This window comes from Semicossyphus pulcher, unplaced genomic scaffold, assembly GCF_022749685.1.
Source record: "Semicossyphus pulcher isolate SPU_LCO1_2020_fin unplaced genomic scaffold, fSemPul1.0.p SCAF_12, whole genome shotgun sequence".
NCBI lineage: Eukaryota > Metazoa > Chordata > Actinopteri > Labriformes > Labridae > Semicossyphus > Semicossyphus pulcher.
This window is the reverse complement of record NW_027211626.1, coordinates 23,666,999-23,690,656: the sequence shown is the minus strand read 5'-3', so window position 1 is coordinate 23,690,656 and position 23,658 is coordinate 23,666,999. Positions and strand designations below refer to the sequence as shown.

At 40.3% G+C, this 23,658-nt stretch overlaps 1 protein-coding gene across 3 annotated transcripts in view; it reads left to right on the top strand.

Annotated features, from left to right (window-relative positions):
* The first annotated feature begins 1,669 nt into the window (after nucleotides 1–1,669).
* Nucleotides 1,670–23,658, top strand: part of gbf1 (golgi brefeldin A resistant guanine nucleotide exchange factor 1) — an 81,028-nt gene continuing 59,039 nt past the window's right edge. For all 3 annotated transcript variants that reach the window (XM_069658146.1, XM_069658147.1, XM_069658145.1), the window contains exons 1-3: nucleotides 1,670–1,935; nucleotides 5,737–5,839; nucleotides 8,226–8,292. In XM_069658146.1, the coding sequence (XP_069514247.1) occupies nucleotides 5,744–5,839; nucleotides 8,226–8,292 (163 nt within the window). In that variant the 5' untranslated portion in view covers nucleotides 1,670–1,935; nucleotides 5,737–5,743. The remainder of the gene's footprint in view (nucleotides 1,936–5,736; nucleotides 5,840–8,225; nucleotides 8,293–23,658) is intronic.

Genomic DNA, 23,658 nt, shown 5'->3' with positions numbered 1-23,658 from the left:
AGTATAAAAATAGTTGACATTTAGCACTTATTGATTCATCAAAAAAGATTGACATAGATTTGGAAAGAAAGATTCGGTCTTAAGTCTCTCTCCCTTGGTGTATCTGATCTTTCGTTTTAGTTCTTTGGTCTTTCGTGTTTGGTGTTTAGTCTTAGGTCCTTGGCCTTTAGTCTTTAGGCCGGATATATACTTGCTTTTAACAATGCCTTCGCATACACAACTGTTAGGTCTTTAGTCTTTAGTCTTTTGTCTTTAGTCTTAGGTCTGTGGTCTTTAGTCTTAGGTGTGTTGTCTTGGGTCTTGGATCTTTGTTAGTCTTAGGTCTTTGGTGTTTAGTCTCTGGTCTTTGGTCAGTAGTCTTTGGTGTTTAGTCTTAGTTCAGTGGTCTTTAGTCTTAGATCTTTAGTCTTTGGTCTTAGGTCATTAGTCTTTGGTTTTAAGTCTTGGGTCTATCTTTGGTGTTAAGTCTGGTCTTTGGTCTTAAGTCTTTGGTATTTGGTGTTTTTTCTTTAGTCTTATGTCCTGTGTCTTTGGTGTTTGGCCTTTTGCCTTTGGTCTTTAGTATTTGGTCTTAGGTCTTAGTTCTTTAGCATTTGGTCTGTGTTGTTTAGTCTTAGATCTTTAGTCTTTGGTGTTCAGTCTTAGGTCTTTAGTATTCGGTCTTTAGTCTTAGGGTGCTTTCACGCCTAAAGTCTGTGTGTTTGCAAATTGTTACAATGTTACATTTTGCCTCAAGTTTGATTTGTGTTCACACAGCAGCTTTTACCAGTGGACCAAAAGTTTTAATGCACAAGGAAACTGCTTTCTGATTGGTCCGTATTACCATGCGGACATTAATATATTGCTGTTCACTGAGCAGTTTGAATACCTCCATATTCTTGTGCATTTCTACAAGCATTTGTGAAATAGTTTGGTCAGCCCATATTTCTATAAGAGACCCCAATTCACTCCCCCACGTCTCTCCTCTACTCATCTTGCTGCCTGACTGCGTGGCTATCTCTGCAAGTGTAGTGTCCTATATTAGGTCCTACTTTAAGTCTGTTTATGTTCTCACCTAAATCGAACCGAACCATGGTTCGTTTGGAAACAGACCGAGTCCCATCTTTTCTTTTGATGTCTTGGACATGGGAATTATAAAGGATGAACATGAAATTAGAAAATAAGCTGCACTAGTCATAATATGTTATTTGAAGAAATAATTAAATAGAAATACATTTTTATGCCAGCTTGTTGTAAGACTACCACAAATTGTCTTGAGCTAACTGTAGAGAATGACACATTTGTCATATTATTCCACAGTGAGTCACTCTAATTGTAAAACTGCTTTGCTGACAGCCACTGATATTCAGTTCAGTGACAGATTGCTCTTTTCATTGGTGATGCTGGCCGTGCTGCTGTCGTCATCAACCCGGAGCAACCAACCCTTATTGCACTCGTTCCACCTTTGTCCCGCCCTCATTTCTCTGTTTCACATATAATATTCTCTTTTTAAAGAAACCCTGCCATTATATAATATACGAAATATAGCGCATGTGCCAATACAGCCGAAACTCCAATTGTCTTATATATATTGTCCTCTATGACGATTAAAGTGAACCGTTTACCGGCCTATCAATCAATCACCAGGGTAGGTTGAGACTGCAGGGCTTTTCCACGTCAGTGTGTTTACCAAGACCAGATTGACAGCTGCAGGAAGGTGTTCAATTTATCCACGTATGGAGCATTTTTTTTGAAGTGTGAATGACTAAGCGGTGTTTGGGAATATTACGTTATCACGCAGTGGAATGTCCGAGATTTTTAGTTTGCCATTTCGTCGTAGTGAACTGAACTTTGGTCTTCTTCATTCACTGTTGGCCGGCTAGCTTGCTAGCTTGCCGAGCTAGGCTAGCTTTAGCAACAGAAGGACTCCATCTTTGAAGTAGCAGCCACACACAGGTAATATATTGTATCTCCAGAGAGACAAAACGGGGTATATACTTGTCAAGCATTTCTCTTCATTCAATCGAGGAAATGAATTTCTGGTTTGTGTAAGATCAGACGCTGACGAATCATGGACCAATAGCCAGTTGACACGCTAGCTAGTTAAGCTAGGTAGTTAGCTGTCAGGTTTCTGAGAAAGGTATTGATCTTGTTTATGCAACGAATTTGTCAACACTTCAGAGCGTTGATAGATAATAACAAATGTATTGGCTATGTGTCATCTCGCTGTGCTTTTGTGTGAACCATGGTCCTGTCAACCCTCTTTCTACACCTTTGGTAGGTGGAGAGTTAGCCTGTTAGCTTTCCTTTTGAGTTGATGCAACTGACCAAGTTAATCTAATTAGCCAGGTAGCACTGTTAGCTCTTACCTGACAACCATCTATTTGGCTTATGTCAACTCCTAAAGGTGTAACATATATTGAGGGCTTCAATACGACTCTTCCAGAGTCAAATTATAATTAGCTTGAGCCTTGCCTATAGTTGTCTGATTTATCTATTTCTGTTACAGACATGTTTTGGTATTGTGACATTTACCTGGTTGTTAGCAGAAAAGTACATTTACTACCAGCTGTCACTCATATCTATATGCAGTGAATCAGGTGTTTCATTGATTGCCTGACCATAAGCATCACTAAGAAGCACTTATCCTTCAAAGATGGACGTGAAAATATATCATTGTTCAAAATGAATGGTTCCATAAACACTTTTAAATGGATAATTACTATTTCAAATGTCAGGAAGCCCCTTTTGCACCTCAGCAGTCATTGAAATGTAGCATAAAGTAGTAATGTGGAGTGGGGGCATGTAAATGTAGAGAATATTACACGAGTTTTGCTGTAGTATAAACAAGTGGAAAGTGTTGAGTCTGATTGTAAAATCATCTGAGGCAAATTTCAGATTACTGATTTCAAAAAATCAAGGAAATGACCCTGAAGCTCTGCTAATCTAACCATTATTTTAATTAATTAATTAATCACTTAATTTTACTTCATGCTAATTATATAATCCCACATCATGTTAACAGCTGTGGCTAAAAAAATGAATATCAGGTTAATATTTCGGATGAAGCTTTAGTTTGCTCCTAAACCTGAGCTTTAACTCATTACAACCCTTACACCCTTTTTCCTTTGCATGAAGAGGGACATGTGGACATTATGCATTTACAGGGAAACTCTACAGCACATAGCATAAATCAACACCCGAGAGAGCAAGATGTCTATCAGTATCTGTGGTGATAAGTGGCTCCTGTTTTTAATGGAGACTGGCCTGTGTGTCCCAAAAGCCCTTTTGAGATTTATCACAGAACCACAAAACAGCGGCATATTGCTGTCCTAATATGTGAGTCTTAACAGTGTGCTGGCATTGCAGGGAAAAAGGCCTGTTAATTAAAACCTGTAAAAACACAACGGTTTCATATTTGAAGTCAGTGTACATCCGACACTCTTGAGCTGAAACGCAGACCTCAATCCAAACCACATCAGTTACATTGTGTTAACATTTTTTTTTAACTTTTTCAAAGGACATCCACTTCCTTTACCTTAAACAATGCTCTGCAGTGGGAAATAGGCAAGTGGTTCAACATACTACTGTAGCTAAAAGCTGCAGACTGAACGGCTGTTGTGGAGTTTATTTCGACTGCATGATAGACTGTTGGATCTATCATAAGATTATCATGTCCCCATTTTGAGCCCTACAGTTATTATAGGTCCAAATTACATGACAGTGATTATTATTATGTAATAGAAGCCATGTGTCTTACATTTCAGTATCATACACAATGAGCATTGTATTTCCAACAGTATTTATCAATAGTTCAAATGAAACATGCTCAACGCAATTGGGCAGAGATTATAACACTGTGATGCAGGATGTTTTTACTTAATGCAGAGCTATTCATGTCAAACAGTGAAACGAAACTGACTTTGCTGTACTTGCTGTACGCACTGTGCAGCTGTATATTGTAAAAAATATATCGGATTAGGACTCAAAATCATTGATTCAGATAAGTAGTTTGAAAAATGTAATCCTTGCATCCCTTGTAAAGACTTATATCAGCTAAGCCTATAACTCTGTCCATCCTAGCCTCTACCTTTCGAATCTTCATCCTCTTATTTGGAATAGTCTGCTTATCATGAATTTCAAGAACATGGCCTCAGCCATACAGTTTCCACACCCATATATCTTCCTTTTAAGTAAGAGTTTTATCTGGCATGGCTTTCATGACACAAGGAAAAAGGTTAATCCAACCATTTTGAGGTATACTGCTTCTCAAATATGAACAGCATGTCAATTTGATTCTGTTTGGTTATCCATATTGGTTTTTCGGCATTGTCAAGATACTCACGGAAATTTGCTGGGAGGTTCTTAGATACTATATTCACTTGAGGGTGAGAGTCCGCAGTTTGACTTTAAGCCCTCTGGCTTAATTGTATCTACTTTTTGTTGCATTTGAGATTTTCATACAAGGAGATACACACTCTCCGGCCACTTCATTAGGTACACCTGAAAAATCTAATGTCATCCAATAAACCAGGTCGGCTTTTATGTTGCCTGTAATGTCCAGGCTTTGTGTTGATTCAATGATATTTCATCATCAAGGTCATAATTGGTGGTGGGGCTGTACTGAGCTGCATTATATTCAGAGGTGTTCCTAATACTCTGGCCTCCTCATGTATGTAAATAGGGAGGACAACAAAACGACTCTCAACAAAACAAAAGTCAACAAAAACTAAACTTCATAAAAGCAGAATCATGGCAGTGCTGTTGTATTGAACTGCATTCGATTTTTCAGGTGTACCTAATAAAGTGGTCGGTGAGTGTATATTGGATGTATTAAGTCTAAATGATCTGTTTGTCCATTCCATATCTAAAAGTTTCCAGTGTTCCAACATGATGATTTTTAGACAGAATGTTTATGAGAAGCGTTGTTAGAGAATTATCTATATATTACAGAATTGCTCCTGGCCTTTAATACATTACTCATCTTAATATTATATTTTTGTTGCTTCGTTAATTGATTGGCTGGATATTTGAACACACCCCAACTTGTGCACTCATTATATTAACAATATCAACCCAGTTGTGATGTTTGCCTGATTGGGTTACTGTAATCTGTGATGCAGGCTGATTTGTCCTAATAATCAAAGCATTACTAATACAGATATGTAAACAGTGTCTTCTAAGGTCATTTTCTTCCCTTTGACTGTGAAGTGTTTTTACCTAAAATTCACACCATGAGATATCAGTGGCGTGTAAATTCTTTTGAAGCATCAAGCCATTTCATCCAAACCGACTGTGACCTCTGCTGCAGTGTCACTGTCACCAGAAGCAGCTGTCCTGTCAGCACCTCTGCTGCTGAGGAGCTGAAAAGACAGCAGAAGGACGAAATGTCTTCACCAGGCTGATTGATATCAGAATTCACTTTTAGACACAGTTAGCAGAGAGCAGGGGATTTTTAATGCTTCAGTTTCTACAGATGGAAGTGTAACTGTTCGTAACAGGAAAGAGTACGGACATTAAAAACATAAAAAAGGGAGCATTCAGGTATCCTTTGGTCTTATCTTATGACCGCTGTAATAAAATATAACCTGACAAATCATTCAGACCTGATAACCTGTGAGTCAAGATATCTTGATATGAGGACTCTGTAACAATACAGTTATATGAAGGGACTATAAACAACAGAGATTTAGTGCTGAGCCCCGGCTTGAATATCTTCCCAATGCAAACATCCCTTTTTCTGTTTTTCTCTCACAGCAGCAGCATGGTGGACAAGAACATCTACATCGTCCAGGGTGAAATTGGGACTGTTGTTGGAGCTATCAAGAGGAACTCCAGATGGAACACTCACACTCCACTGGTAAATTATACACTACAATTATTTGTTACAATTTTAGCAGAGTTTGGGTTAGATTTACTAAAGTTATAAAACCTCAATCGTGGGTATTTTACTACAAAATGACTCTGATGGAGTGAATATATATATATTTTTCATATGGGAATCACAGGGGTGATGTTGCTGTTATAAAAATACAATAATTGCTGATCATCATTAAATCCTGTCATGCACTTTCATATAGGATGCTGGTGTAGGAGTGACAGCATATAGTAGTGACTTATTTAAATCGTATTATAATCTTGAAGATTGTTATGGGATGTCATGATACCAGAATTTTAAACTTTTACACAACACTATTATAAAAAAACGTTTCCATGCCACGGCAAAAATAAAAGTCCCCGGCACATCAAATAGGATTGTTTTCCTTTCTTTATAACCAGCCTGCACACAGTGCTGGTACAGCAAAAAATCCATCACTCACCAACACATCTTTAATAATGTTAATAGTAATAAAAGGCATATGATTATGATTATCAAAAAAAATGTATATAATGATTTAAAAAGAGATCCCTCTCAAGCATCACTTATGAAGGACCAAGGACCCCTTACAGGGGAGAACATTTTCCAAGGACCCCCTCATAATCGTTACACCAATCATATGCTTACCACCATTTGCACTATAAGATGGCATTGGAACTATTTGTATTGTAAAACATCAACCTATATACTTCAGACCTGTAACTAAGTAAATGTTCAACATCAGCCAGTTTGCGCACAACAAACCCGCTGCATGCATTTCCGGCATCCGTCGTACACAGTTCCAGCAAGGAGTGTGTCGGTCCTGGCTAATGAGTCACGCGGCAGACGTTAGCTAGCTCTCAGCGTATGTAATGTAACTTACCTACGCCCACAGAATAGCTCTTACCTGCGATACGTGCACCTCTCAAGCCACCCAGTCATTTGTGATATTCACTGCTCACTACATCACGGATGCCTGGCAGCTTGAGTCTCGTATACAAACAGAAGTGATGCACGAAAGCCACACAGCTGTAAACGTGAATCTGCAGTTGCCCACACGCAAGCTGAAAATCGATGATCATGATCAATAATTTCTGTGAGAAGCACAACACATGTAGACTTCCTCACTTTGACTGTACTCTCTTCTCCACCTTATTAAGTTTTAATTCACAATCTACTGTAATCTGATCTCTTTGCTTCAGTCTCCCCCAACACGCCTGCACCTCTGCTCTCTGCACAGCTCCCTCTTTCTGTCTGTCTCTCTGTCTGCTGTGTTAACTGTCTTCATCAGCAGTCTGCTTAATTATGTCACTAAAGTTAAATATTTTCTCTCGCAATTCAGCTCTCACAACACACAAGCCGCGTGTGCATGAGGGACGTTATTAATGACGTAGCGATCAAAACGATCGATCGATCGTTACCAAATGACATCTGCACCTTTTATAAGCTTTATAAACGGCGACAATCAATGCATTTACAATAGGGACATATGGAGATACACAATATGATTGTTTACATTGCGTAACAGAACTGCATATGATTGTGTGTGGACAGAGAGCATCCGATGTCGCACCCTCTTTTGCCGTTAGAACACTGTGTGAGGAGTAATCTGGTCCTGCTGTTGTTTATTTGGTTACCACGACTTCACTTGTGACTGATGTCCTGTGACTCCTGTCACTGTTTCAGTGCTCTTCCTCAATGAGGAGAGAGGGTGAACAACCGTTTATTTGGAGCCGAAATCTCCATGTTTAATTTCAACTTCGGGACACGTTATTGAAATCTGAAGCAGCGGCGGGCCATAAATGTATGTAGCGGAAACACTGAAGTTAATAAAAAATAGATTGTCTTTTTTCTTATGTTTGCCTCTGTGTGTTTACCTTATTGTATCAAATATAAAAGCTGCATAATCTTTAACGTCGTTTAATGTGATTTAATGTCATATAACAACTAGCCACTGCGGTTTTCTAAGCACACAGCAGACTGGAGTAAATCCTGAAATTAGCACCCCTTTGTAACAAACAGGGCATTGATTGTCAATCGAGAATCGATTTTAGATCAAATCGTGACCTTAAGAATCAAAATCGAATCGAATTGTGAGTCACACCCCTAACACAGTGTCCCATAGTGAGAAAACATATTACCATAAATGTAGAGATTTCGGAAATCATAATACTTTAACACTTTATTTAATTGTATTTAAATGTTTTCATTGAACTTCGCTGACACGCATCTAGAACTCAGTTCACCTGTTGACCAATGTTAAAGGACTTTCAAAACCTGTAGCAGTTTCCTTTGTTTGATTTCATAGCACACATTGAACCTCAAACATCTTGAGACTGAGCATTAAAGCATCAAATATTGTTCTCTTATCGTGTTTCTCTCTGTCCAGGACGAAGAACAGGACCCACTACTCAACAGCTTTGGCCACCTCAAGGAAATACTCAACACCATAAAAGGTATGTGTGGCTGGGATCAGCCTAGACGAACGAGACGAAACAAATGAAATGAACTCGTTTTTTTGTCTTTCACTTTAACAAACCTCAGCGAGTTAGGACAGTGAGTTTAAAGCATTTTCAGATTGCTTTCACAAAGTACCTTTACCCCTTTCTTGTCTGTAATGAGGAGAATATTTGTATCAAGTGTGTTCAGTAGATTCTCTCTGAGAACTGCCTTGGCCTTTTACACTTGTCAATATCGTCACGCAACATGTCAAAAGTGAAAGAAAATTGCATTGGATGATTTTAAGCAGTCCCAGGGTGTCCCAGTTTTTCTGTTGATTAATTTCATATGCCTCATATTGTTTTATCATGCAAGCATCACAGACTTAGGTTGCGTCATGACACTTTTCATTGTTCAAAGCTTTGAGTTGGACTTTTATGTTTCAAATTTAAACTGGATTATCTAGAACAGATTAAAAAAACAGAAAGCTTGCCGCCTTTTTTCTGTGACTCACACAACCCTACTAATACGTGCACTGCAGGAGTAGACTGTAAAAAAGGTCCACTCCATGTCAAACCTGCTCAGTGATTGGTTTGCATTTGGTTGAATATCAGACAGTTTTACATTTTAACACAGGCCCAACCCTGGTCCTATTGCAAACTGAAAGGAGAGTCAATTTATTGCTTAGTCCGTTCATCTTTAGAATACGCTAAAGCTTTCATGGTTCTGGTTACCGTCTTATGAGGATTAAGTGTTCCTTGTGTGTTTCTTTGTCCTATGCAGTAGATAGGGGAGTTTGAACATCTTTGGGTTCAGTCTGATTGGACTAAACAAGACATTTAATTGCATCAAAATGGAAAAATATGAAAGTCTGATGATTCACTACCTTTATTAAATGAACTGAGGAAAATAAAACAGCAAGCAAGCAGATTAATTTATGACGGACGTAATCTCAGATCCCATCGGCTATAGTCTAACAGTGAACACGCCGGAAGTGTAGCCAGCTGTTAGCAATAAATGACTTCCAGTCAAGACTTCCTTTTTTCTTGTTATTTACTTGTAACTAACAGGTCTTACCTTTGCTGATATTTCAACATCATGATGCAGATTTGGAAAAAGTAAAAATAAAACTTTGTTAGGTTTGTGCTCAAAAAGAGAAGAAAACTTCTAAACTGCTCATTTGTTGAACCAAGGTCAGATCTTTTCTGATGTATTCGAGGAAGACGGGAAATCTGAACGCTAAGAGGCTTTCGTGACACAGCGTCAAGGGAATTCATCCGATAGACTTTAATAAGAAGCCAATTCATCGTCAGATGATGCTGATGGGAGCCAGGATGTCTTTATGGTGCTTTACTGTTTTTCCTGCATACGCCGCAGCCTGCTGATACGGAAACCAGAACACTTGCCTATGCCATTTCTATGTCAAATCTGCAAATAGAGATTATAATGGACGTAATGGCTTGTTGTAGTTCTTGTCCTAATCTCTGTCGAGCTGTTAGCTGATGTGTCAATCACGCTGAATGGCAATCAAGTAGGTTGTACCAGGGTCTGATCTGGTTCAGGACTAAGAGCATGAGTGGGGGAACAGACACAAGGGAGATAAAACGGATCCATAGTGCTCCTCTGCCCTCGTGTTCAATCATCCTCTCTGTTTCAGTTAGAGATAGGTTTGCAAGGTTTAGACAAGACTTCATTTGTGAAACTTAAAAATTGCTTCCATTTTTAAGCATATATTACTCTGTAATTTTTGCTTCACTTTGCAAATTTAGCTCTAAATCAGGGCCTCCTCAACTAAGGGCCAAAGGTTAAGCATAATCAAACGGCCACTAAGTGTGGTGATTGATCATTTGTGAGTCGGAGTCTAACTGTGTGTAAATGCAGTGGTTCCTGTCAGCCCCCCTCCCTCTCCTGAGAGAAGCCCAAGCTGGCTCTGAGGACAATCCTGCATGTTGTCATGCCTTTGCAATGAGAGTCCTGGCAGCTCCCACAGCCCTACAGCTCCAGTCGTAGAAGTCATCAGCAATGGGAAAGATGCAACACATGGAGCTCCACAGTCTGAGCCCCCACTGCTGCTGCCTTCCTCCAGGGAATGCCTCTGCCACTGCGAGATGGACAGGCGCTGCTGGCTGTGGAGGAATCCACCACACTGGTTAACCCCCCTCTTTCCTTTCCCTATAACCCTTTCCCTTCAGCTCTCATATCAGCCAAAGCCTGTGATCCTCTGTTACCCTCACTTAAACCAGTTCACAGTCTTTGACCAGAATGGAATAAGAACAATTGAAATATGTTTGAGGACATTTGCATGAAGTAATAAATCCATGTCAGGGTTGTTTGAGAAGCTTGTTGCATCCTTAAGCCCAAATCCCCTGTGCACCCAGTCTCTCAAACGTTACATCCACGCCCTGATGAGAGACAAAATGGAGATCAAATAGTAGAGCTGAATTCTGTGCTTGACAGACTGATCAATCTGTTTTGTTTTTGAAGCAGCAGAACAACCTAATAGATCTCTAGCTGTGTGTCTCATACAGAAACGCAGCAATATTTTGGTAGGAAGTCTTGCGGGTGGGCTGGTTCGCTGCTGCTTTGAGGCTTTGCGGCGGCCCAGCTGTCTGCTTAATGAAAGCCCAGTAATTCCATTGACTCTGGTGTGTATCTCCGCTCTCTCTAACAACAAAAGCCAACCAGCAGAGGAGATATGAATTAGGTTTCACAGCCCCTCTCTGGGTCTTTTCCCTCATTTTCTTTCTTTCCAGCTTTCTCAGTTGCTCTCTCTGCCTTGCTGAGGGTAACACGGCTCCGGCGGTTCTGTTCTGCTAATGATTGACAGGACCATGTGCCAAAGAGCCGGAGAGTAATGCAGCTGGAAGTATATCATCTGCAATTTTAGTTGGGTAAATATAGCAGGGAGTCTTGTCAAGCAGAGAGAAAGATTGCTCTGGGAAAGGAAGTGTTGTCTCTTTTCTCTGAAAGCAGGAAGAAAAAAAAATGTCTTCAACTCGTGGAAAATGTGGTCTTCTCTCGTGTCCTGAACAATGAGAGCACAGTTGGAGTGGCTGGGCCAACGCTGGACCATATGTTGTGATGCCGCAGCTCCACCTTGCTCAGTCAGCCAGGCAAATCTGTCACAGGAAGCAGGAGCCTTTCCTCTGATTTAAGTGGGATGGTTTGGATTGAGCCTGATATATAATGCTCCATCCCTAACCTCATTAGACCCATATAATTGAGGGCTTTCCACAGCTTTGTGGCCAGCATCTGTCTCTGAATGTGTGCTGGATTGCAAAAGAAGTGTGGTGTTTCCTGTCCTACAAAGGTTAAACTACTAGAACACAGTGGTGTTTTGTTTTAAAGAAACAGGAAAGAGAGGCTTCCAATTATGGTTTTGCATATCTCAGATGGATCATTGATGGATTAATGAGCAGTAAGATGTGTCAGAAGGGACGTTTGGATTGGTATGTTCTTTGAGCTTAGGAGTATGCAGGTCCTTTGATTTAATGATGGCACATTACTGACCTATTAGTGTCTGTAAAAACTCAACTTCACATGAATGCAGAATCTTTTGGCGAGGGACAACATTTTGGTATTTGAAGTTTGCTGGTTTCTATTTTTAGTTTGGGTGTAGTCCCAGTAATATTGACTTAATATGTTTAAATGTGCTTTGGTCATCTGCAGGAAGGCAGTCCGTTTGGTGAGCGTAGATCACATTGGCTGAAATGCAACTCTGGGTTGTTATCGGAACTCGTCCAATAAAAGCCGATTGCTTCCAGTCATAGATGTTAAACTCCAACTCCATGAGATTAAATCTTTTGATTGTTCATTGATACCTTTTCATTTAAATCCATATGCAGTCGTTATATGTTGTTCAAAGTAACCAGGGATGTCAACATCAGAATCGGACGATCGTTGCTGTGTTGACAGACATCGGCCCATCGGCAAATAAGGTGGCATGCGCCGATGGCAGTAGCTGATGTTTTTATTATGTAACTGCTATAAGATAAGAAGAAGTATTTATGATTTCAGAAAGATTTTTGTTAGGCTACGGAAGCACTCAAAATGTTTGTGCTATGACCAGGTGATTCTAAAACAGGCTGAAGGAGCTTATTTTTACTAGCTCTTTATTTTATTCATTTTTTGAATAAATGTTTGAACAAATTTATTTTTTATTATGAAAGTTAATTTTGGCCCCTTATCCAGATGAGGGCATTATGACTTACAAAAATTACAGTTATTAAAAAAAACATCTGATGCCCTGATTTTCTCAATCGGTGCATCCCTAAAAATAACATGTTACTAAGATGATCAATATTGAGCCTTTGTTAACATGCCCTGTGGTATGATATGACTTCATCAGTGGTAGTGCTAGTTGGTGAACAGTTGGCTAAACAGAGCAGTGGTTGTTGCAATGACATTAATAGCCATGTGGGCTGTGTTATGTCTGATCCAGGCTCTACACTGGAATTAACAACAACCAACTGATGGTGACAAATTGGCTGTTTATACGCATGAACTCCCAATATCAACCACAGAATATACAGATACACTGAAGGTCTTTTTGTATTTGGTGTTCTAACATCTGAAGCGTTGTTTTGAGCCTCAGATTGAGTCTTTGTCTCTTCCCTGACATTGACAGGAGGTCTCTTCTATATGGGATCGCCATCACACGGACAAATCTGTCTCAATCTCTTGTTGAATAATTCTGTGGATTTATTTTATTCCTACTATACCTCAGAGAGTACAAGAGCCTGGAGAGCAGCCTTTTATTCTGATATCCATTTTATTTCCTCTCCTCTTCTTCACCTATTTTTTTTTCCAGTTGCACCTTTTTATGCAAAAGTCACTGAGCCTCAAATCTTCAATTCTTTTCTATCCACCCTTCCTCTCCCGTCAACCCCCTCGGCTGCAGCGAAGGTCAGATTTTTGACAAGTCTGCAGAAGAAACAGTCTGCTCCTAAATCCCTTCATTTTTATTCATACAAATACAGGTTTAGAGCCCCTTGCAGCCCCCCAGATACAAAGCCAGAGTGGCCTTTTGACTGACAGCTTTCTCCTCTTCTTTCAAACACTAACGAAATTCACAAGCACACCTCTAATTGACTCGAATCACCAGCACAGCACCAGAGGTAGATATCAGGGGGCATGGCAGTGGATTTGCAGAATGAACATTGTGGAGGATGATTTGATTACTCTCCAGCTGACCTTTACAATAATTATCCTGCTTTCCCCAAAGCAGAGCACAAAGCAGAGCTCATTTGATATGGAATAGCAGAGTAATGGCAAAAGTGATATATTTTTAATCATTTAGCTTGGTGCCCAAACATGTAACATTGTATGCACACTTATTTATTTGATCTGCCGCAATAAAAGGAAATGACTTCAGTATAATGAAACATATGCTCAGATCTTTTCCCTCTTGTTTTCACACAGCCTAATCCAATGCGTTACTGACAACCTCACTAATTCATCACATTCTAACATCATGTCAGTCATCAGGAGAGAATGCACACACATGCCGTCCCTCTCAGTCTCATTTCAAGGTCAAGCCCAGAGTGTGTGTCGTCTTGGTCCCCAGCTGTGGTCAGGCTGGCACTGTGGGGCCTCCCGGGGGTCACAGCCCAAACACTTGGGAACTGGTTGCCGGCCTTTTAACCCTATTCCACCCCTCTCCCCCCCCCTCCCTCCCTTCCTCTTCCCCGCCACCTGATCTTCTCACATATATCACTCCCAATTGAATCGGCAGAAGGCAGCTGGCAAATGCCCGAGGAAGAGGGACCATAATTCATGTCGCTCAGCCACTTATGCAAATATGTTTACTCATGAAGGCATTCTGAGCACAGAGAATCTGCCTCATGGCAATTCTTTACATGTCTGCCACGTGGCCCCCGGTGTCCCGTAGCTTTAAGCGTGAGATCACAGGTTAGATTCCCATTGCTGCTGTCAGTCTTATTTTTATGATATGGTCAAAAGACAATAACGTGAGTTTTTGCTTACAGTGCATTGTGTAAGATTTACTGACTGGCTGATAAATAAATACCTTTGTGCATTTGTGCATGCATAGGAACATAAAAAGGGGCTGCAACCAGAGGAGACTAATGGCTTCAAATATTAAGTGTATGGAAGCTATATTTGTACACATGTTGTTCCCTAACATTACTGATTTTAGTGGTGTAAGGACTTGTGTCAAGGTTGTAGGTGATTCTAGTCCCTGTACCGAGCTGAGATGGTGTGATCACACAGGTAATAGTGTTGATAACAGTCCACAAGAAGAAGAAGAAGAGATGGGGACACATATTTTGAGGTGTCACAGTGCACTAGTTTCATGTCACTCCATTAGATGAAAATAAAACACTTTAACGTCCTTTTTTATAAAAGACGAAAACCTGTATTTTTAGTTACTTTGACATCCTCAGGTCTCCATTACTGTTAAATGAACCAAACTAAACACCATGGTACCATAGAGAATATAAATACAAGCTGCATCTGTGTCGCATTGTGATTCAGGCTTTATGGGAGGCGGCACCACGGATTATACAGGTGTTATACATTGACAAGCCTTTAGCCGACAGGTTGTAAAAGTCCCCATCAAAAGAGCGATGATTAATCGGTGGGCTCCCTCTCCCCAGACAGGCTGCCACCTAGTGCTAGTTAGTAGCTGTAAATCTGGCCAGTTAACAGTGCCCTAACCGGGGACTGACAGGCAGGGCTTAGGCCCAGTGTGAAGAGGGGATGCAACTGTTGTCCTGTTTCAGAGCTTCTCAACAATGTGCTGAGTGGATGGAGAGTCCCAGCAGAGGGCTATTAATCATGCTGGCCGGGGTGTCTGTTGGGTGGGAAGGGGGGGTCGGGCTCAGGCATGAACGGAGTTGAGGGTGCCGTGGAGGATCTGGAAGTGCTGACAGGAACAGTGGGCAAGATTGGGGCAAAATAAACTAGCCCCCATGAGCCCCAAAGTACAGGAGGAAGAGGTAGAGGGCCGGCAGGATACAAGAAATGTGCTCTGCATTCACACTGAAGCCTCCAGCTCGCATAGAAGCGTGTCCACACAATTAGGAACTTGTTAAAAGTACATTTCCACTTATTTGCACAACAATCACCTGTGTTCCTGATCATATTTTAAACTAAGTCACTGATGAAACTCGTCACTGTTACCTGAGACATTGACAGACTGGCTTCTATCAGTCTGAATTATTAACTGGCAATGATATAGATTAAAGGGATAGTTCAGATTTTTTGAAGGAGGGTTGTATGAGGTATGTTTCAATAGTAATAGTAAATACCATGTACAGTAGATAACACAGCACAGCCCCTGTGCTTCCATGTAGGAACTCGAGCCAGCTTCTCTTAACAGGGGCCGTGCTGTTATCTACTGTACGTAGTACACTTACTATTGAGAAGTACCACATACAACCCCACTTCAAAAAACCCGAACTATCCCTTTAATAGAGAATATAGCCAGAAAACATTGTTGGTCAAACTTGTTTGGAAGAGACAACAATAATATTATTTATTAAATTATTACCATAAAATTGAATTATTACCTGAAATAACATCCGTCACAGTTTACAGATGCACTTCCTGCTTCACCTTTGAATTACCCTATTAGTCATGTACACATTTGCATTGACAGTTTTTCGGGACGTTAAGGAGCACTCGTGTTTGTTGCCCCTTGGACTTGTATTTGTCAATGATGCGATTTCTTAAGATGTCCACTGTGACATTAGTATTATAAAATTACTTGCGTATTACGAAATGAAATTACTAATTATAAAAAAGAAATCCAATAAAAATAATCAAAATAAAAAACATTTAAAAATACACATATAATGAAAATAAAATAAAATAAAATAAACATAAAATACAAATAAAAGTAAATGAAATAAAAAAAAATAAAGTAAAGAAAACAAAAAAACTTTATAACCAAAATTAAGAAAGAAAATAAAAACTGTAGTTAAAAATAATGTAGGTCAGACCGATCTGTCCAGCAGAGCGGCCTACACAGGGCTGACCGCTTTGTTTTCCAGGTCTGGCCCTCAGAGTCTAGACTGGATCAGTGAAGGTCTGGACCCTCTCCGTGCTGTCAGCTGGACTGGATGGTGAGGATTTAGTGTTTTCCTCTCTGCAACCTGGATTGTGTTTAAATGTTCTGTTAAACAGAATCTTATGAGGTGGTAATTGGGCTTCAGTACAAGACAGATACTCCAACCCACACCCACCTTGTTTTGGTTTACCCCCGAGCTAATGGGCTTTGAGTTCAGTGCTGCTTTAATTACTCCACACTGAGCCGGAGCATCAATAAAACCGAGGGTATTAAGGTGGGTTTGGGATGTTTCAACACCTCTGAATGTAGCGCTGACTCTCCACCGGAGGTCTGCTCTAAAAAAAGACTCTCGGTCCGCACGTGCTGACATGTTGATTGGCTGAACAGCATTTTTTATGCTCGACTACACAAGCTGGTATTGACGATTTCGGAAGGTGTCAAGTGTTGGTTTTCAATGTGTAAATAAGTATGTCTCCAAGTTTAGCCCCCATGCAGAGTTAGTGCGCGTCGTTGTTGATATGACCTGTGCTGTATGACTTTGTGTATTTTTGGTGCGTTATCGTCAACAGCTCGTCATCTGGATCTGCAAACTGATTTTGCACCTGCTAACATCTGTTGCACCCAAAACCATGCTTTGTGTACTGTAGATTTTTTTGCATTTGTGTCATCTGAAAACAATAACTTCTACATTATATGTCAGCTGTGTTTGCTCCTTTGTTTAATTGACTTTATGTAAACTGCCACCAGGAGCAGGAATCAGTATAATCTCAACCGAAATGTGGGTGAAGTCTTCCAGTGTATGGTACGGTTAAGTGTACATGGTGATTATCTGACATTTGACCCTCCACTTGTATCTACTCTTGTTGTATTTGTCACTTAACATGTGAGCGTCTGACAAATGCAGGATACTTTTTAAGAGCTTTAACAAAATTACAATTAACCAGTGATTGATTTGTCCGGCTGCGTCATAACTTTTTTCCCCAAGTGACACTTTCATTGAAAGACCAGTGCCATTGTCAAACTATTGTATAATGTTCTGGGAGTTGTTGGAGCTCCAAGCTACTAAATTATTACTTTGTATACATTCTTTATGAGAAACAGTTGGAAATGTTGTGAACATTTCCTTCAACACAGGTCAAATTGAGCTTTGTTTTCACAGAAATATCAGTGTTATGACACAAACTAAAGCTTGTTTGAGCTGCTAGAGTCTGACGTGAGGGTCATTGTGCTTTACATCTAATGTTCCTAAAAACTAGAGTGGCTTTTATTATTTGCTTCTACTTGAAGCAGATTTTTTTGTAGGTCATGCATGCTCATCAACAAAAATACTAATGTGTTTTCCAAAAAATGTGTCCTGGACCACTGGTACTTTTGTCTTCCATGTATATGTTTAGCTTTTTATCATCAGTCTTGAACTGCTTTGTCCTGACACCCAGTGACACAGTGCAGAGATGCCGGCTCACAGCTTATTCATGGAAAACAACCCAACATAAATAAGGCTAAGTATGCTAATGTCACAGACTGTAGTTTGACTTGTCAGGGACTTGTATTATGTGGAGCATGCATAAGTCATGGCTAGTTAATGGCGTCGCCACCTCTTTGACGTCTGCTATGTTGCCATGCTGGCGGTTGTAAAATGTGTTTGTGAGAACACAGACTAAAATAGGCTCTTCAAATCCTCTGCACCTTTGACAGAGGCCTATAACTCCATATTGATAGTTATATAGGGTGAAGTCCGGTAAAGTGGGCTTCACACTGTCCTGTTTATTATCATGAACATACAATCTTGCCGGGTGAATCACAACGGAAAGTCAGTGGTAAAGAATTGAGGCTGTTGTGGATAATCTCCTCAGAAGGACAGCAAAGCTGGTCAAATCAAAGCACACAGTCCATCGCTGTGGAAGCAGCGCTGGTATAGAGGTGTTGGCTGTGGAGGCGGGTGGAGGCGGGTGGAGGGGGGGGGGTTGGGGGTTGTTGTGGTAGAAAATAAGGGCCTATATTAGTATTTTGGTGAGGCGCTGTCTTGCTGTCTTGCTTGTGTGGCGCTCACATCCTTAAGCCTTTGGTGTCTCAGTGTGAATCCCACACTGCCTTGATGGACTGGGTTAATAAACCTCTCAGCAACCATCCCTCCCACACACACACAGGCAGACAAACTGAGCACACACACACACACACACACACACACACACACACACGTGAAGTCTCTTAACACACACAGCTGCTTGTTATTTCATGCCCCATAAGGGTGCTGTGACCACGGACATTGTAATACACATATCCAATTAGCTAAGCATTGAATCGCACATTGGTCTCAAGCTGGGATTCTCACAGATACATACATGCTCACTTGTGCTGGACATGGAATCTGTTTTCTTGTTAGTTTCTCAGCACAAACAAGTGCTTTTTTGTATCAAGCAGGACCTCCCTCACATAGAATATTAAGTTGAATAATTTATCTTAGCAGATTGACTTTCCATTTTTCTGTCTTCTCTTTATATTGTTTACACTGTTCAATTCAGTTTTCATTATAGGCAACTGTAGCAGGTTTGTTTATGGTGTGAGAAAACACAGCATGGCCCTGATAAACACTTTTCAGCCCATAACTGAGAGAGCAAATCAACATCACTTTTGATGTCAAAGGCTCCATAAGCCTGTTCTTTTTTATTTTTATGTGTTAAGAGTAGAAAGTAAATACAAATAAACAGTGAAATATAAATCCACGAGGGACAGTACAAAGTATTTACACATTATTCTCTTTAATAACACAATTAAAGTAAGAGAGGCACATTGGTAAAGTGGAATTGCAGTCTTTTTCAACCTGTGCTTTGTTATTCTTTTTTCTTTTTGACATATTTGGGGTCTAAATGACTAATACATTGAAAACAAGTTGTGGAATTGCTTTGGTGGATCGCTTTGACCAGTTGCTGAAAAAGAGGATATAATGGCTGCAACACCCAACCACCCAACACCCAGCAGACACCATCGACAGCAAACAGTAATTTTACCTTGTAGAACACAAGAGGTTCTGGTCTGCGACTGCCTCAAGCAGTTACTTTGTTTGTGTTCTTGTGTTTGTCTGGTCTGAGCTAACCCTGTCAAACAGAGAAACAAGAGAGTGCTATAACTTAAAAAACGTACCTTGACAAAAAGGTCGCTGTAGCGATCCTTTCCTTGAAGTTGTCAGCCGTACCGTAAAATCTGGAACATAAGTCGCAGCGGAATATAAGACGCAGTCTGTTTTTGCGGGTATTGCAGTGAGAAAAGGTTTTCTATCGCTATTTAATAGTAAAAACGTGTATACAAGTTATTTCACCACTATTTCAATTTATTTTATTACAGCCTACCATGTGTTTTCACCATGTTGATTTTGCAATCCTGCTTGCTCCCGGTGCTGTAGCTAGCGGTAGCTGGCAGCCTACGGTAACGTTGATTGTTGTTAGGGTGGCGGCTTCAATGGTGATGGTGACGGTGCGCGTCTGTGACGAAGCTTTAGCAACACTCAAGTTAGTTTTCCTCCCTTAAAACAGCACTGAGGTGTATTGTAAATCAGAGATGTTTGAGCTGCTTGGACACGGAAACATACCCCTCTCTGCATTTTATACTGGTATATTGGTCACACCGGTATATAGGACGCAGCACACTTTTTAGATGAAAACATTTTTTATTAAAAGTGCATCTTATACACCAAATTTTTACGGCACTTTGATTAGACAAGGTTCCCTTATGATTACTTTGTTGCCTATCTCACAGCAGCTGGCTGACATCAATGGTTTTGATTGTATTTATTGTTGAGGTTTGTAAAATTGTTGGTGAGGTTTAAAACCTACTGAGTCCATAAGGCTCTGAAGAAAGGATAGATCCTTATCCTATATCCTTATGTCCTACACAGATATGTGTAGAAGTATATTGTTTTACCTTACCGGAGCATACAATGCGGTACTTCACAGACAACTGTTGTGAAATGAAATTGTAGTTTTCATGGTCAGAGTAACTTTTGATGTAGTTTCCATTATGGAAAAAGTTTGTCGAATACTTCTCATCAAAATATATCAGATGAAATGACGAGTGAGAGTCTGCAGGCTTGTCCCCTGAATATAGAAAGACTGATCCTCGATTTCACTTCAGTGAAATCACTCTACGAACTCTGCACAACATCTATACGGTTGTCATCCCCCTCTGCTTGGAACAGGACCCTGGCACAAGGCACTCGCCTCTGAGTGGACACTCAGAATTAAAAAAAGCCGTCCTATTTCTGGGCTGCAGCTGGGGGTTTGAAAGGAGTGTGTGCTGTAAAGGTGACATGGGTCAAAAGTTTCTTGTCAAGTGATGGTGGGAGGAGGAGAACAGGCGTGCTGGTGGGCATGTACAAAGGGGGCGGGGGGGATTAAACAACTGGCCACATTTCGTAGCACAAATATTGAATCAAAAAGAGGTGACACATGCAGCAGGAGTGCTTCAAACCTGTTGACGCACCCCTTCTTAAATAGAGTGGGATCAGCGCCGCTGATAACAAATTTTAACAAAAGCCGCCTGCTGACAGGGGAGGGAGCCGAGCAGGCCGGTGTGGACCAGTGCAGCTGACGACGAGACATGCTAACAACCTGGGACAACAAGGAGGTGTTGATTGCTCTGAAAGCAAAATAGACCTGCCGATATGTACAACCACGTTCACTCCCTGCTGTCTGGCCGTTTGTGTTTTTTCACAGCGTCAGACTGCTCAGAGATGTGGCTTAAACAAGGAGGATTTGTAGTTGAAATGTATATATGTATAAATACTAGAGAAGATTATCAACGCATCCAGATTGTTCTTACCATGTGCAGGGACTTAATGCCTGCATTCCACAAGATGTTATTTAGACACAGTGTGTTTTCAGTTTAAATTAACGTCAAGACCATCCCATCTGTAATCATTGCTCAGACTGACACTACTGATGTTGAGCACCAGTAGGAGGCTTTGATCAGAGGGAGGAACTCCTTACATGGTGTTTATCTTTGACAACAATAGGTTTAGGTTCAGAGAAAACTGCTGACAGCAACATTTGACCTCTCTTATCTCTAATCCTTAGCTTACACTGTTTTATGATTGCAGCAAATTGTGCAAAATACTTTACTCCCACTTTTGGATGCAAAATCTCACAACACCATCTATGACTTATGAGGAAGTGTCATCACATTGTACGTATTCATTGTTGCATTTTAAAACAAAATACTCCCTACAAAACAAGTCAGAATATTTTAGTAGAATAAGTTTGCAATCTGTAAAGAAAATTTACACTACAAAACAGAAACTGAAAACACAACAGCATTTTAAAACAGAAGGAAAGACGTGTACTTGAAAATAAAAATGAGATCATAATGTTTCAAAGAGAAACAGGAGCGATGCAGCAAGCATACGTGTGAAGAAACACGTGTTTTTGCTCTGCCTCCTCCCAGTCTGACCAGCGCCTGTATGCACAGGGCAGCCAGCAGCCATCCTGGCAATGCAGATATGTCTATGTTGGTTTTAAACTGTAAAAATCCCTGCTAAACTGGCAGGAGCTGAGGGGGGTGTGAGTGGTGAAATGTGACTAAATTTATGACTTGAAAGGCTTGTGGTGTGCGGTCGCGGGTGTCTTCTGTGGTGGTTGTATGACAGAGGAGACTTGAGGTGGGGTTGGTGTTGTGGGGCGGTAGGGGGGTCAGACACAGAGGTCAAGGGAGAAACGAACTTGTGAACTAGTGAGCATGAGTGTTACTGTTGAAGTCAAGTGTAGGTCGAACTAATCCGGAGCTCACAGCACAGATTCCACTTAACTCAACACACCACAGATGTATTGGTCTGGGCTTTGCACTCTGTGTGCTCTGACAAAATGTGGTACACAAGTCTCTTTTCTTACAGGGACGTTTCAAGTCTTAACCCATATTTGGACCTTAGCTGTCGCCCATCTTACAGTACATTTTTCTGTACGTAGAGTATTGCAGCTTCACAGTCTGGTTGAGGAATATGGCAAATGTTAGCTTTTCTACATTCGTCATTATTGGTATTTATCACAATCCTGTACCACAATACCACCAATACCACAATACACAATACATTTACATGAATTAAAGTTATCTCCGAAAGTTATTCCTTCATTGTTAAATTGTCATTAGGTTTAGGAGTGGATTATATGCAGAGGTTTCTTTCTCTCTAAAACCAACAAACTCTGTAATTAAACTACTTAAAACATTGAATGAAGCCGCTACAAACAAAAACTGTTTTTTAAACGTGGCTTCAGGGTCTTCAAGTTGAGCTGCCATTAACATAAACTCAGCTTGTGCTTCTCTTTAACTCCAGATGTCCGATAACTAAAACACTTTCCAAGTTAAAAGACAGTTGGATAGTTTTTGGTTAAAAAAACGACCAGGATGTAAAATCTTGCAAAATGACAAAGTAGTCGGCTGGAAATGTTTTTATGTCGGTCGTTCAAGTTAAAAACTGCTGATTGACCGACTGCTGATTTTAATCCTGCTGTGTGATTAGCTGCTAGATCTTTCCATATTGAGTAACAATATGTCCACATTGTATCTGATTCAGGTTCGATTACAGAAACTTAATGTAATTAAACTTTTTAATGGGTCAAACAAAACAACATTTTTACAATGATGTTTATACTTTAGACGATTTAAAAAAATATATATTTTGCCCTTGAATTGATTGATTACAGGTACGAATCGATTAGGTAGATTTAGAGTTGCGGAAAAAATAAAGGATTTTCTTCCACCTAAAATACTTTACCAGTCCCAAGAAAGCTGTTAATATCAAATATAATCTATTCAAATGAAAGCAACTCTTTTGTTTTGTGTGGATTTTGGCGCCCCCTGTGGACAAAGTAGGTATTATGAAGTCCCATTTAGAGCGCTGGTAATCCGGATTTGGTAATCCTTAAAAATCCTTTTAATGTTCAACTTTCTACAAAGTGTTGGGACTGTTCCCCGCTGCTTAATACATGTTACATCCAGCTGTACCTGAAAAGGGTTTATGTTACCATTGTAGGACACATTGTTGTGAATCTAATTTTTTGTCACAGTAGAAGTGAAAATGTTGTCTCTTGTGGGTCCTTCCTGAACGATTCAGAGGATTAATTAAAGGTGAAAATATAATTTGGTTCACTTTTATCCTCCACCTCTCTGCCTTTGTTTACATAGAGGTTGTTTTTAGGGTTAGGGTTAGACAGACGGCATTTGTCACTTGCACCCACAGACACACTACCCATGCCATTTTCTTTAAAGGTGACAAAAGGGATAACCAATTGTTTTTCTGTTTATCAGAGGTGACATGACCAGTGGCGCAAGGGGGCGAGGAGGCCCTGTGTTGCCATAGCTAAAT